The 16,664-nt window shown below is 41.2% G+C and overlaps 2 protein-coding genes across 3 annotated transcripts in view; both read right to left on the bottom strand.

Annotated features, from left to right (window-relative positions):
- Positions 1-493: 493 nt before the first annotated feature.
- On the bottom strand, positions 494-6,468 carry alkbh5 (alkB homolog 5, RNA demethylase). 2 transcript variants are annotated; one of them, XM_084318951.1, is made up of 6 exons: positions 6,119-6,468; positions 5,650-5,975; positions 4,493-5,115; positions 3,937-4,017; positions 3,702-3,830; positions 494-1,158 (listed from the first exon to the last, which is right to left on the bottom strand). In XM_084318951.1, exons 2-6 carry the CDS (start codon positions 5,749-5,751, stop codon positions 999-1,001), a joined length of 1,095 nt encoding a protein of 364 aa, XP_084175077.1. In that variant the 5' UTR covers positions 5,752-5,975; positions 6,119-6,468; the 3' UTR covers positions 494-998. The 2 variants fall into 2 exon arrangements, with proteins under 2 accessions (XP_084175077.1, XP_084175076.1); XM_084318950.1 differs by having other exon boundaries at positions 5,650-6,468.
- A 2,384-nt stretch (positions 6,469-8,852) lies between these two features.
- The window catches only part of myo15ab (myosin XVAb), a gene marked incomplete at both ends in the record, with an annotated part of 155,895 nt that continues 148,083 nt past the window's right edge, over positions 8,853-16,664 (bottom strand). The window contains 2 exon segments of the mRNA XM_084319482.1: positions 8,853-8,954; positions 12,886-13,026. Of these exon segments, the coding sequence (XP_084175608.1) occupies positions 8,853-8,954; positions 12,886-13,026 (243 nt within the window).

The following is a 16,664-nucleotide window of genomic DNA, read 5'->3' as shown; positions in this document are numbered from 1 at the left end:
GTTAACATGCCTAATACTGAAACAGTTAGCTTGATTACACAGTAATATTTACTTTGCTGATTTCCTATTGTTTACAATGGTGTGCACCAGTGTTACCTTGGCAACCATCCATATTTCACACAGATCCATATTTAATACGAAACCACTTCACAGCGGTTAAGACCGACGTCGACGTTCCACCAAATTAAAAGAGTTCTGTTGTGATGATTTGACCACTCGATCACAAATGCCAGAATTTGGTAACTTGACCTGGTCTTGCTGTGCATGAATTAATGACAAAGACGCAATGCCGACGCGTGCAGTCAGGGCGCAATCCTCACACTTCCAGGCCTCGTCTTGTGTGGGCTGCAGCCTTCAGCTCTGAAAATACACAGGCCGCACGCTCCTTTGGGAAGGCAAACGTCAACCAGCACAGTACTGGTATTAGAACCGTTGTGTTTGTGTGAGTGTGGGTGGGGATTTCTGTCGGCACAAAAGAAAAAAAATCCCCCGATCAAAGTCTATACAAGCTTATTGTACATTATAACAAGTTATACAAGCTTATTGTACATTATAACAAGTTATACAAGCTTATTGTACATTATAACAAGTTACATGAGTTGTTTCCTTTGTACAAATCCATACATACATCATTCCTTTAGTCCTTGTGGTCTGTACATCTTAGTTACAAAAAAGACATGCCATTCTGATTCCGATGAACGTAGGAACAAAAAGAGGTGGGGTGGGGGGGGTTCAACAGCATAATAAACAAGAGTATAACTGTAATGAGTAGATATGTGGGGGTGGGTCTACAATGTACAACAGAGACGCCGGGAAAGAAAACGACCAAACCGATTTAAATTTAAATAAAAAATACACATAACATGTGCTCCTTTTGTGGCAGCAATGTAGAATAAAACTGAAGCACGAAGGTGATGACTAATCAGAGGTCTTGCATTTTAACTAATGCATGCAAGGGCTGTTGTGTGGATGTGTGTGAGAGGGGGGGGAGGTAGTCCTCAGTGTCGTCTCATCTTGACTTTGCGTCCTGAACTTTCTCTGTGTTTGTCGTACTCCTTGTCGCGCCTCCAGTAGTTTTCTGAGCTGTTGCTATGGCGTCGTTGGCGGGAGGAATCCGGACGTCTGTTCTCCTCCTTGTCCATCTCTAGGACCCTCGGCCTGGCGGAACAACAGGAAGCATTTGGTTGCGATTAAATAATGACGAGGGGGAGAAAAAAATGGTACATTATAAAAAGGTACAGTTGTGATTTCTTTGGTACCCCACCTCACAAGCCGACCGAAGACGAGTGAAAACTACTTGTGTTGCTACTGTGGAGTAGAATTCAGTTGTCTTCCAAGTCAGCTTGTACAGACAGGAGGTTGACCCCATTGACTTTGGTTTGTGGCCAACTATCCGGAGCTAGTGTGAGCAACGGCGTGGACTGTGATGAAAGGACTCTTATCGATCAACATAGGGCTGGACGATATGGCCAAAAACGTTATCGCGATAAAATTATAAAATTATTTTCATATAACTCGATAACGATAATTATCGTCGATATAATGTCTGTCAAGTTTAATTAACTTCTTATGCCCGGCGCCGATGGACGGGCTATTAATAGACTTGTTGCTGCGAATGTCTCGAGTTGATGTCGTCATCAGTCCACGCACGTTAGCAGTTAGCCAGAGCAAGCGGTGCATCTCATGACAATGTACTAAATATGACCCTAAAATACTCTGTTCCGCCCCAATACATTGCAACGACGTCCACCGTATACCCCACACTACTATAACCGTGGCCTCAGAATTCACGCCACACACCCACTCGGCACGTAAACTATAAAATAGCGCCGTGCAAGCTAATTATCCTAGCCAGCCTCGTTGCCAATGTACTAAATATGACCCTAAAATACTCTGTTCCGCCCCAATACATTGCAACAACGTCCACCGTATACCCCACACTACTATAACCGTGGCCTCAGAATTCACGCCAAATTTTTTTTTTTTTTAAAACATTTTTAAATAGATTCGGGGCTTTTCAGAAAACATTCGGGGCTTGAGCCCAAGTAGCCACCCCCTAGCCCCGCCCCTGGTCCGGTGAAACACAGAACTGTGATCGTTAGAAAAACACGTTTCAGGTTCGGTAAGATAGACATAGAATATACCTTACCTTAGCCAGAAGGTATTCCAAAATGAATAATTCCAAGTGATCGCATCGCCATCGCGATTACCAGTGTATATGTCTATACACGTTTCGATGGTAAAATACGCTTAGGCAACGGAATTTCGAGGCGATCAATGTGAATCTCTGTTCAAGCAGGAGGAGCCCCTACCAAAAAAAAGGTAACCGTGTATCCACGCCAATGCAATACCAGTTCAGACACAGACGATCCTGCCACCAGGTGATATATTCGATTGGCATTGCAATTCCAATTTATACAAACGACCCAGGGATGGCTAGAATGACCCGGATGATGATTTAGAACGGGGATCAGTATCGACAAACCGACCCCAACATTTCACATGTCAACGCTTATTATTAAATTGCAAACCCGGGCCGGGTCGAACAAAACGTGTCTTCTTCTTGGCACTTTTTTTTATTCAGACGGCCTAAAAAAAGGTATAAAATTCTTCCAAGGAAATTCGCGTTAGCGAATTCTAGAAGCAAATTACTTGTGTATGATTTTTTTTCCTTTCTCTTATTTCTCTGGATTCTCTACCACAAAACTGAACGTTATTGGCATAGATTGGAGCGCAGTTAGTGTGTCTACCTTCTGTGAACATTCAGCAACAATCCGCGTTGCAAACGGATAAAAAAATGGCGGAGCCATATCCATTATTAGAATGGAACTGGAACTGTACATACAGTAGATTTCGTTCACGGTTCTTCAGTGCATGCCTGGAGTGGAGATAGTAAATCCAAATTGAACTCTGAGATTTGGCCCGATCCATAGATGTGCCAGTTGGCTATAATAAGGTCATTTATAGGCCTGGTATTCTATATTCTATAATAATATTTCAAATTGCATGTGTCCGGATGGCAGAATTCAGTACTGTATCTACAAAACCTTCTGTTTAATCATCTTCCCTTTATTCATTTGCTTAGATTTTTCTACACATGATCTCAAGAAGGTGCTGAACGAGCTCAGTTGCAGTTTGCAAATATGTCTGGTCATTTTTTGCATGGTGTTATTCACCGTCAAAGATGCAAAATAATATCATAATTTATATTCTCCTTTGTTTCATCACAATTTACTCAATCCTAGTAACAGACACAATATTTATGACACTGGGAATACATTCCATGAGATCCATAGATTTCCCTAGATACCAAGAACATGCAAATGGACCTTGTAGAAGTGGAGCAATCTTCCATTTCAGAAAATAGGGCTAGGGCTTAATTTAACACATGGTTCTCTGCATCAGATTATATTGGGGAAATTCTCCAGTACACTGTCTTAGCCTGGTATCAGACCGACGGCAAGTAAATTAAGTGTTTTCACCAAACCACCGTGGGGTCGAACTCAAAATTCACAAACTACTTTCACTATTTTACCAGCCTAAATAATTTTTATAATAGGATAGTGTTAGTATCTCTAAATTGTGGTAATTTACCTGCTGAAATGGCTGTTAAATTGGACAAACTATCCGACCACAGCCAAAATATACCAGCATTTGGCCAGTGTTAGTTTCCCAAATCTCAAAATAGTGTGCGAGCGTACCTGTGAGCAGATTCGGCGTCTGCTCTGCGGTGACCATGAGAGCGTTTGGCTTTCAGGGGAGGAGGTCTTTCTGTGGGGGAGGAGCTTATAGGACTGTCACAATCTAGACGAGGGGCTTCGGGTCTGGTCCTGATGAGACAAAACACACAAAGGTGAGAGACGCTTTGTTACAGACGCAGAAAGTCAACCAAACCAGAGCGGTTCATCCTTCTAACCGACAGCCGCGTTGACTCACTTCCTGAGGATGATAACGGCGCGTCTCTCCTTGATGTCCTGGGGTCGGATACAATGGGTGATGTCATCGGCAGCATAGCCACTAGGAAGAGATGAGAGAGAGCTCTGAATGACTCAATAACCAGGCATCTGACGTTGATGTATCTGGCCTGTACAATAATGCTGTATATACTGTATGTATATTCTCACCGTATACATATTTATCCGCACCCGTCTGTACTTACCTGCACTACTATATCTATACATATCTCTTACCTACTCTTACTAGTTACACTGCTGACCAGTATGACTATGACCATATTGTTTTTTATACCTGTACATATTCTATTACAACTCTGTACATTCATCTCATTAGCCCTACACTCAGGAATACTCATGTATATATTATTTTATACCCCAGTCTAATCAAACTTATTTTCATTGCACTGTACTTGTGCTGTATAATGACAACAATATATTTTAATGGAATCTAATCCGACAGACCTGCCAATGCCATTCAAATCAACACATAACAGTAGATAACCACAGACTACAGCCAGTCAGCCACACACACTTACCTGAGTACAGTGACACTCCCTCTCTTTACTGGCAGGACGAGAACCGGCTCGGACACGCGGATGGGTTTGAACTGGAAGCGGCAGCCGAAACAGAGCGCGCTGTCACTGAAGAAAGACACCGAGACGATGGGCCGCGCGAAGATGTGCAGCGGGTCCACGTGCGACACGATGCAGCCTCCCGGCTGGTAGTCGTTGATCACGGCGCTGTTGACGAAGCCCTCCGGGATGACGCCGCTGGAGACCAACCGCTTGATGACCAACTCGTCCACCCAACCGGGGATGTCGTCCACCTCTCCTTTGGGGTACAACCTCTCCTGGCCCGGCCCGCGTTTCTCCAGCTGCGCTCCGTACGTGTAGCCCTCCCCGAAGAAGTACTTGTTCCGCAGGGGCGCCCGGTCCACGGTGTGGTCCCGGTAGAGGCCGGCCTCTCCGCTCGCCACCACCTCGTCGATCTTGCCCTCGATGAGGGCGCAGTCCTCCGCCGTGAAGGTGTTCTCCTGCACGATGCCGGCCCTCACGCGGCGCGCCTCCTGCTCGCGGGGCTCCCCGTCGCCATTGTTGTTATCATCGCTGTAATCCAACTCCTCGTCCTCCTCCGACTCACGGAGCTTTCGCTTTCTACCCTTGAATGAACGAATGAATGAAAAGTTAACAGATGGCAGAATGGGTACAATACAGTACGGCTCAATAATACACACAATTGTTAAGGGGATGCAGACCAGAGAAATACTTTCGTCTTGTTTACATCAGGGCCCCCCCCCCCATTTTCAATTCATAGTGACATTTATGACATACTACAACATACATGACATTTATGGCATATGGACATACATGACATACAGGTATATATAGTACTGTTACATTTGTGACATATATGATATGCAAATATACAGTACTGTTACCCATAGATCCTGACAGAGTATATACATATGATGGGGATGAGACTGTACATTAGGAGGGGGTGGGTGGGAGAGAAATATATACACGTGGTTGAGAGAATATATACATACGGTGGGGAGGAGACTGTACATTAGGAGGGGGTGGGTGGGTGGGAGAGAAATATACGGTGGGGAGGAGACTGTCTATTAGGAGGGGGTGGGTGGGTGGGAGAGAAATATACATACGGTGGGGAGGAGACTGTACATTACTGTAAATACCTTCCCGTTGGTCTCGTCCTTGTACTTGTGCTTGTACTCTTCTCTGTGTGGAGTCATGGACTTCAGCTTCTCCCTCAGGTCAGAGTAGCCACTGGCTGCCATGTCACCCACTATAGTGGCAGCAGCAGCAGTAGTAGTAGTGTGTGCTGACCCCCCTGTAGCAGCACGATGCAAGAACCACTTCTGTAGCCAAACAGCAGGCTTTTCTTTTAGTTTCACCAGAGGAGCCACATTTCAACAGCACTGCGGGCTTTTCTTATTCTGCCAGCTGTCAAAGCGATAGACCCACGTCGTCGTCAATGAAGGATGGCGTTGCTGCGTTACTACTATTAGCATAGAAACACACACACAGAGACAGTAGCTCAACAAGCTAATTAGACAACCGGCCTAAGCTTTGATACACCCGATATATAAGCTGTACGGGTTTCAAGCTACACGGTTAATGGGCAACGGTTAGGCATTCTCTTACCGGGAGAGAGACGACTATAGTAGGACACGGTTAGTAGTTGTGATGCCACGACACACAGCCCGGCTAGCTGCCACCAGGACGGGGCTAACCACGTTAGCAACTCGGCTAGCTTAGCTAGTTAGCCTAGCTTAGCCTGGTAGTATCGACAAACCGACCCCAACATTTCACGTGTCAACGCTTATTATTAAATTGCAAACCCGGGCCGGGTCGAACAAAACGTGTCCTCTTCTTCTTGGCACTTTTTTTTTATTCAGACGGCCTAAAAAAAAGGTATAAAATTCTTCCAATGCTGAGTCCGAAGCGGTTTACAATTACATCCCCGACGTCTCGAGATGAAGGCTGGAAATAAACTCGTGTAACCTGACCGAGGTCTGCGCATGCTCACAAGCGGCCTTTGCCCTCCTGACAGTTTGGGGGCGGGCCGAGCACTCTGTTGAACGCCCATAGGACACGAGGAGACGTCGATCGCGTTTTTTTTGTGGCTTGTGACCGGAGGACACGTTCCAATATTTCTAAATTTGGCCCACTTAACCCCTTCCTTACCTTCTTGAAGTTTCCAGCATTATTGTCCTTGCGATAAATGTGTCTGAGGCTTATGTTTGTTGATTTTTTTTATCTTGATACATGATTTATCTACCCCCCCACGCGGGCACCACCCACCCCACCCCACCTACCAAACCCCCCCCCACCTACCCCCCCACCTCCTCCAATGTACAGTTTCTTCGGCAAATGTATATACTCTCTTTTTTGTTTTGTTTTTAATTTTTTTGTTTTGTTTTTTGGATTTTTTTTTTCAATTTTTGATATGACATAAAACTAGACACACAAATATTAACAGTAAAAATCCACAATAAATCAGGACTATGACAGTCCAGTATTTGAATCAATATAAATGTAGATTACAAGATATATACATAATAATTACAATACAATACAATACATACATATGCTCTTGCTCGCTCTCCCCCCTCAGGACCCCCCTTGGACAGTCCAACCATTATTTCGTTTAAATGGCTATGCTGGCTTCATTAACACCTAGGACTCGTGCGGTAGATATCTCTAAATAAATCACATCAAGATAGGTAAGAATCCATACCTTCAGGCACATTTTCTCCGGTTGAATCCAACGTGATGCTATTAGCTTTTTGGCAGCCGTAAGACCGGACAAGATTAGCCTCTTTACATGTACAGAGTGTGATAACTTAGAGACATTATTCAGCAACAATACCGAAGGAAGTACAGGTATGGTCAGAAATAAAAATTCGGATAATTGCGTGGTTACTTCTTCCCAGAATATCTTAACAGGGGGGCATTCCCAATACATATGCATACATGTACCGATATCACCCTTAGACATAAGGAGCATCGAGAGTCTTGTTTAAGTCCCATTCGGTTCAGTCGTATCGGAGTCAGGTAAGTCCTATGAATAAAATTAAGATTAATCTGTTGATGATCCGGGTTGCGTGACCATAGCCGAACGTTTGCCCATACTTCAGCCCAATCAAAATCTACTTCCAAGTCTGGTATATCCTTCCTCCAAACTGAGTCTAGGGGAAGGACTTCATACGAGGATGTAAGTAAGTGACGATAAAAATCAGAGACGAAGCCTCTCGATGTCTCCCTTTCATAAAATAATTTGTGATATCTGTGGTGCTCAAGTGGTATCTTTAATGGGACTCCATGAGCCTTCAAAGTTGCTAATAACTGTAGATTGAAATAATAAGTGGAACAGGTGAGGTTAAATTTGTTATGTATATCTTGATAGCTACAGTTTTTAACTCTTTTTGTATCACAAACAGTACTGTATTTGTAAATCTGGTATGTCATAAATATATAGATGTAGCAGTACTGTCTATCTGTATGCCGTGTATGTCATGTTATGATGAATTGAAAATGGGGGACCCTGATGTAAACAAGACGAAAGTCTTTCTCTGGTCTGCATCCCCTTAACAATAGTGTGTATTGAGATGTACTGTACTGTACCCATTCTGCAATCTGTTAATACAATTTTCAATCAATCAATCAATCAATCAATCAATCAATCAACCAATCAATCAATCAATCAATCTCAAACTCTTGTTTCTATTACAGTTTGTTTATTGTGATAAAAATGTTTTTTACAAAATTATTGAAATTATAACACATGAAAACACAATTTTTCTTACATCAATATTACTCATGATTTACATACAGTCGACGATGTCAGTAGAAAAATAAAAACTGATCATGCAGATGGATTTACAGTCATACAATTTTGGAGTCAGAAGGCGTAGGCCTATGAGGTTTCTTTCATTGTACAGCATTGTATTATAACCTCCATGTATAAAGTCACCATCAATCAAAACTAACAAAACTAAGTGCAAATATAAAGTGGTCGCCAACTTGAAAATAAGCATCTATTAATGTTTATTTCCATTCATAATAAGCTGTACAAACTGGGAGCAATGTCAGTCCATATAATCTAATATAATAAATAGAATAAAAATTTTGAGAGACTGACCTCAGGCAATATTCTTTTGGTAGATATATCACATCTGTTGTGTGTGTGTGCGCGTGCCTGTGTGCATTTGTGTGTGTAAAACGACACACAATTAACACCTGAAGACAAAAAGAGGTAGGTTATCTCTGTGTGTGTGTGTGTGTGTGCATGCATGTGTCAGTATGCGCGCATGTCGTGTGTGTCTGTGCGCGTGTGTGAGTGAGCGTCTCGTGCACGTGTCAGTCATCGTGTGTTTCATAGCATGGTGATCTCGCTAGGTGGCAGGGTGAGTCTCTTCTCCCGGAGGGACAGCATGTTCTCCACCTGCATGGCGATGACTCGGCACAGCTCCAGACCCTGTGGTGCAGACAGACACACAACACCAGCGTGACCAGAAAGACCACACACACACACACAACACCAGCGTGACCAGAGAGACCACACCACACACACAACACCAGCGTGACCAGAGAGACACACAGCACACACATCCACACGCACACACTCACTTTAAACAAACAACACACTGCAGCACCCACTCTCCACACTTTAGAACACCTAAACACACTTTATATTTATTGGTAAAGGATTTGCACTACAACCCGTACACCTTACTGTAAATTGTACCTAAATTGTACCTCATCCCATTTCTGCTTTGCACTATATAGTATTGTATATTAGTACATTGCATAGTATATTGTATATTGTATGGTAACTCAGTTACTTCTAGTCTGCATCAAACATTGTACATATGTCTATACTGAACACTGTGACCTCATTTTTTACTTCTAATTTACATGCTATACTATGTTATTTCGTACTTATCTTGTCTAGCACAGTCTCTGGAGCATAACAGTAAGAAGCATTTTGTATAAAAGTATTCTGTACTTCTGTATGACAACTATTAAAGAAACTTGAAACTTGAGACCACACACACACCAGCGTGACCAGAGAGACCACACCACACACACAACACCAGCGTGACCAGAGAGAGACACACCACACACACAACACCAGCGTGACCAGAGAGACCACACCACACACACAACACCAGCGTGACCAGAGAGAGACACACCACACACACAACACCAGCGTGACCAGAGAGACCACACCACACACACAACACTCACCTGGAGTGAGAATGTGTTCAGTGCACACACAGAGTTCAAACAGTGAGCACCAGTCATAATGAACGTACCACTGTGTAGCACAGGCATATGATACGTTACAGTACCACGCACGTCCCCTAAGATTACCCCTAAGAGTACTGTATATACTTACTTCATCAGAGCATATAATAATAATAATGGATTGGATTTATATAGCGCTCTTCATGACACCCCAGTGACCCCAGAGCGCTTACAGAGTCCATTATTCGTTCATACACAGTCATACCGGTGGTGGTAAGCTACAATTGCAGCCAGAGCTGCCCTGAGGCAGACTCACGGAAGCATGGCGAATAAGCATCGCCTACGGCCCCTCCGACCACCACCAACATTCATTCACATGCATACACATTCATACAAGGCAAGTAGGTTAAGTGTCTTGCCCAAGGACACAACGGCAATGGGATGGACATGGGCTTGAGTGGGATTCGACCCACCAACCCTTCGATCATTGGACGACCCGCTCTACCCCTGAGCCAAAGCCGCCCCACAATATATATTATATATATTTAGCATTTAGCATTTTTAGATTATATATAGATTAGATATTAGTTATTAGATTATATATATAATGTAACTATATTTATTGTAGGGCAAATATAACTGAGAGGGCATACATACCCTCATCTTGCACCTTGACCTTTTTACACTGCCTACTTGCCCACATGCGCATGTCCAGAGTTAATTATATTGTTATATTGTTTACACTGCCTATTTTTATTCTATTTTTATTTTTACTTCTCCACTGTACTATAATTATATGACCTGTATCCTGTCTTCTACTACCTGCAACTCCCCCCCCCCCCCCTCCCACATGCTGCTATGATGATGCCTGAATTTCCCCAAGGGGATCAATAAAGGAATATTTTTATCTTATTAGAGTTTTTACATTAGATTCAAAGTTAGTGCCATCGTACAGCACAAGTAGAGTACAACGAAAAGACGTTGGCATCTATCTAGAGTGCAAATGTAACAGGGCATTATCAATATACAATGTACAAGTGACTAAACTGGAATATACTGTATAACAAGCTACTGAGTTATATTATGCTAAACTGATGTACAGTATAATTATGTACAGTGATACAGGTATAAATGTATTATGGTTGTAAGCCATACTGTCCAGTGGTATATAACTAGTAAGAGTGGGTATAGGCCATTGAATCCCAAGCTTTTTATTCTTGGTTTATATCCTACCACCCCACATCTACAACGCAAAGAGTTTAGATTTATAGATATGTGCATATTACAAGCAAAACGTGTAATAGCTCTTAATTGGAAAAATGTTGATGGACCAAGAATTGGTATGTGGATTAAAGAAATGGCTTCAAATATGTCAATGGAAAAGATGGTGTATATTGTTAGACGTAAACAAAACATTTTTGATAATGCCTGGGGACCATTTGTGTACTTCTTAAAGCATAATACGAATGTTGGGAACTTGCTTCAACAAGAACGGGATTAGGGGGAGTACTGTGGGACAACTCTTATTATTGTGTAAAAACGACAAGAAACACCCTTTACTTAATGTGTAAAACATTTTGGTTGTATTATTATTTATTTATGTTTATTTTTTATTTAAATCTGTATCCTTCCTATGTGAACCTGTTTTTGAAGTTAATTATTATTTTGTGTGGGGTGGGGTTAGGGGAGGGAGAACGGGGTGAAAATGTTTGCTGAATACTGCTCTGCTGATATACATGTTGTAATTTGCAAACTAAAACCCAATAAATATATTGTTAAAAAAAAAAAGTGGGTATAGGATATAACATACAGGTATATATACAGGTATGTGAACAGGGATATACTGTATGCAGATATATTCAAACAGTTGTAGATAAATACATATATGGTATAGAAATAGAAATACTTTTTTCATCCCGAGGGAAATTTGGCACTACAAATCGCTTACAGTAAACAGTAAACATTTAGGTAGACAAAAACAAAAGTCACGAATAAGAATAAAAATAAGCCTAAGAATAAAATACGGTCCGTGATATACATTTCCTATGTTACATTCTAATATAAAATATACAGTAAAAATTTACAGAAATATACAGTATGTGTAAAATTGTACAATGTCGGTTTAAAAGTAAAAGTAAAAGTCCAGGAAGATAGTACTGTCACCCTGTGCTCAGTGATGCAGTGAGGCACAGTGATGCGTTATAAAGTCTGATGGCTGTCGGAATGAAGGACTTCCTGTGCCGTTCAGGAATAATACAGTATTGTAGTATTATTGTACATGGCTATCATGCAGGTATGTAAACAGTAATATATGGGTAGACTATAGGATGAGGTAGGTAGTTACAGTGCAAGGCAGTTGTAGAGAGTGAAGGCAGTAGAAGGATATAATTGAGTGTAGTCAACAGACTTCAGAGGTTGGCATTGTTAACGCAGAGCTGTAGCCAAGATATAGTCATCCAGGGCACACCAGGAATGTGCAGATCAACCTTTTATTAATTAATATGAGGTGTATAAAAAACATAGCAAGTCCTATGACAGATCACTCGATGATCGGGGCGATTAATGGAGTTTCAATAAAATTTATGATTTTGACTTCCCATGATCATGAAAACAAGATAATCTAAATAGAACAATTTATTGTGCCGCATGCTGTGTTGCTCTCATTTCGTCTTGTGTTATAAATGCAGCACACCCTTTTTTCACAGTGGTGTGCTCCAACCACCCTCCCCAAAGCCCAAACAGTAGTTTCAGCCGGTGTTTCTCTAGTTATTTTGAAATGTCTCTCTGGTAACTTGTAGAAGATGACAGAAAGGCAGCCTTTGGTGGAGAAGAAAGGTAAAACAAATTTAGTCGTCGTCATACGATGTTCTGAAATCAATGAGTAGGCCTAATAGTGGTTAATAATCGTGATTTCAATATCAATCAAAAATAATCACGATTATGATTTTTGACATAGCAGCCCTAATGGACACCCACTGCTCCTAAATTCTTAGGATGGGTTAAATGCAGAGGGCAAACCTGCTGTGGACAGGGTGTTTGGACACACCTGCTGTGGACAGGGTGTTTGGACACACCTGCTGTGGACAGGGTGTTTGGACACACCTGCTGTGGACAGGCTGTTTGGACACACCTGCTGTGGACAGGGTGTTTGGACATACCTGCTCCAGCTGCAGCTGGGTGACCCGCTGGTTGTTCATGTCTCCCAGGGTGAGGTCCACGTAGGGGTAGCTGCTGCCAGCGGTGGGCCTCTGGGTGCGGCTGGACTGCACCTCCACCAGGGGGACCGCCACCATCATCTCCTGTAACGCGGAGAGCAAACCGCTGACTCACAGCGACTACTAGAGAAAACAGAAACTCTTCCCTTACAAAGTAGTATCTTTATTTTAATTTTTATTCAGCCTTTATTTAAACAGGTAAAATCACATTGAGACCGAGGTCTCATTTAAAAGTGCGACCTGTTCAGACAGCAGATCATACAACAGTTACACATGTAAACAGCAACGGGTACACTCATCAGTCAATACATAATGAATTACAACAACAACATAAAACATGAAGACATACTTAACATTAATTTAAAACTCGTTAGGGGGACTAAGCTGGACAGCGTCAGACTCTGCTGTAGCGTGTTCCATATCATGGTAGTATCATGGTAGTATGATGTATTATACTGTCTGTATATGTGATAGTTCTTTATGGCAGGTTCACTACGATACCGGCCATTGCATAAATAATTTACCATGGTACTACCATGATTCAGATTTCAGATTCAGAGTTTTATTTGCCACATGGAAGCAATAAAATCATACAGTTTTCATACAACGTCATACTACCATGGGTAAAAGGAGCAGGAAGAAGAATAAATCTTATAGTTACCTGCCCCCTATTCCTAAACTAAACAAGTATCACTTGATGGTCGTTGTACAACCTAATTTACACAAAATTATAATTCATACCATAATACAAAGAAACAAACAATCCACAAAAATGAATAATAATAACAATAATAATAATAATAATAATAATAATAATAATAATAATAATAATAATAATAATAATAATAATAATAATAATAATAATAATAATAATAATAATAATAATAATAATAATAATAAAGAAAAGAAAAGATCTCACTATTCAGATTCACATTTGAATTTCATACTGACTCAAATATATTTATTTTATAATTCTTTTTGAATTGACAAACACTATTACATCCCTTAAGCTCGCTATGGAGAGAATTCCACAACTTTACACCAATAACTGAAGGACACATCTGTTTAAGTGTGGTACATGCAAACAGATTTTTTTAATTAAGGCCGCGTTTAGACGGAAACGCTAGCAGGTGAATCCGCAAAAATATTTTTTCGGATGTGCCTTTCGTTTATACGGAAACGGCGTTTTTACGGGGTGAAACCGCAAAAAAGTGAGACTACCTTCCAGGGTGGAATTCCTAGAAACGCTAAACCTTTGCGCTCTCGTCTAAACTGTCAAAACCGCATAAAACGATGACTAAAGGGTTGTCACGGCTCTGGTCGCGCGTACTGCTTACATCACAGGCATGCGCCAGCGCCGCCAGTAGCCTAGAAGCGTAAACAAAGCATGTCTGATTCTATCCATGGCGATCACCTGGAGGCTACATTGGCAGTACTTTTAACCCTTTCACTGCCACACGACAGAAGGTTAACCCTTTACTATCACACAACCGGCTGTCGTGTGGCAGTGAAAGGGTTAAATACACAAGAATCTGTCCCGCGGCGTGAGTGGACCCACTGTCTGTGAGTGACTCTGCTTTGGTCCAATCACATTCCCCATCCACAGTCTGCGAATCAGAGGCAGAGTAGGGCGGGTCTTCACAGCATGTCATGTGACATATGCGCCAATCGTGTGACAGCGGTTCTCCGTCGTTACAGCGTCGTCTGCATGGAGAATTCCACCCCAAAACGCTCGTCTAAACGTAAAATTAAAAGTGCAACCGCAAGACGACTTTTGCGGTTTCTGTTCAGACTTCCATCCCAAAACGCTCGTCTAAACGTAGCCTAAATGTCCTCCTACTAAACTCACTTTCTAAATGAAAAAGATTTTGTAACTTTTCTGGCAGTATCTTATTTCTTGCCCTAAACATAATTAACACTGTTTGAAACGTAACCATGTCTTCAAGTTTAATTATTCTAGATTTAATAAATAATATGTTTGTGTGTTCTCGATAATTCACTTTATGTGTGATTCTTACAGCCCTCTTCTGTAGTATATATAATTGTTTTATATTAGTCCCATAAGTATTCCCCCATACTTCAACACAATAACTTAACTTAACAGGTAAGTTACAAGTTATGTATCACCATGGTACCATATAATACCATATCATTAGGGCACAAGTATCTTGTTATATTATGAATTCAATTTAAACCATGATACCGATAGTAATATAATATATAATATGGCATTTCCATAATTTATTAGGTCATAGGGAAGGCATTATCATTGGAAATACCATCATACAATACGAGAGCATAAATATCTGGGGGCAGATCCATGTATAAAATGTTAAATGGATCTGCCCCCAGATATTTATGCTCTCGTATTGTCCTGCGTGGCCAGGTCCACGGACGACAGTTACGGTCTGGACAGCTCTCAGTTTATGAGCCTAGAAAGGGTTCCTATTCACAGAATGGCTTTCTGTCTACAGCCTGCCGGCTGTGGAACTCTCTGCCCAGGGCCATCCAAAACTCCCCCACTATTGCTGTCTTCAAGAGGGGTGTGAAGCGACATCTGCAACAATAGGTTGCAGAGGGTGCTTGGCCACCACTCTTGAAGAACAGGAACATGACATGCTGTAATGAGGCTCTTAGAAAATTGTGTTGTCTATTTTATCTACTTGTTGTATCTATTTTATCTTAACTCTTTCTTTGTGATTTATTGTATTTTTCTTGGGACCATGTTGGAAACAAGTCGACAGACTTTCACATGTTATCCTTGTACCCCTTGTTTTTATACTATTGTATAAATTGTATGTACTAAATAAAAATCAAATTTTTTTTTTTTTTTTTTTTATAAATACCATGATACTTCTTTTGGAAATACCATGATACTTATTTTGCAAATACCATGATACTTCTTTTGGAAACACAATGATACTTATTTGGAAATACCACAATACTTATTTTGGAAATACCATGATACTTGTTTGGAAATACCATGATACTTATTTTGCAAATACCATGATACTTCTTTAGGAAATACCATGATACTTCTTTTGCAAATACCATGATTCTTCTTTTGGAAATACCATGATACTTCTTTAGGAAATACCATGATACTTGTTTGGAAATACCATGATAATTATCTTATTTTGCAAATACCATGATACTTCTTTTGCAAATACCATGATTCTTCTTTTGGAAATACCATGATACTTCTTTAGGAAATACCATGATACTTGTTTGGAAATACCATGATAATTATCTTATTTTGCAAATACCATGATACTTCTTTTGCAAATACCATGATACTTCTTTGGAAATACCATGATACTTATTTTGCAAATACCATGATACTTATTTTGCAAATACCATGATACTTCTTTGGAAATACCATGATACCGGTTGACTTGAGCCATTTGTTGGATGCTTTTATCCAAAGCACAGTAACCATCACAAACATACATGTTATCATGGATGGGCCCAGATGGAATCTAGACCCCTGACCCTGGCAGGTTTGTGCTGCTCTATCCAGTGAGCTACACAACACCACACATTCTTCTTTATGAAGTGAAATGTAATCCCAAACAACTGCCTCTTTGAACTGCTGCGATCAGGCAAGCGATACCGGAGTCTCATGGCAAGCACAGAAAGACTCAGAAGAAGCTTCTATCCCCAGGCCATCAGGTTGCTCAACGAACAATAACACTATGCAACAACCATCAAATGCACTCACA

This window comes from Notolepis coatsorum (assembly GCF_963971535.1).
Source record: "Notolepis coatsorum genome assembly, chromosome: 7".
Taxonomy (NCBI): Eukaryota; Metazoa; Chordata; class Actinopteri; order Aulopiformes; family Paralepididae; genus Notolepis; species Notolepis coatsorum.
This window is presented reverse-complemented; position numbering and strand designations above follow the sequence as displayed.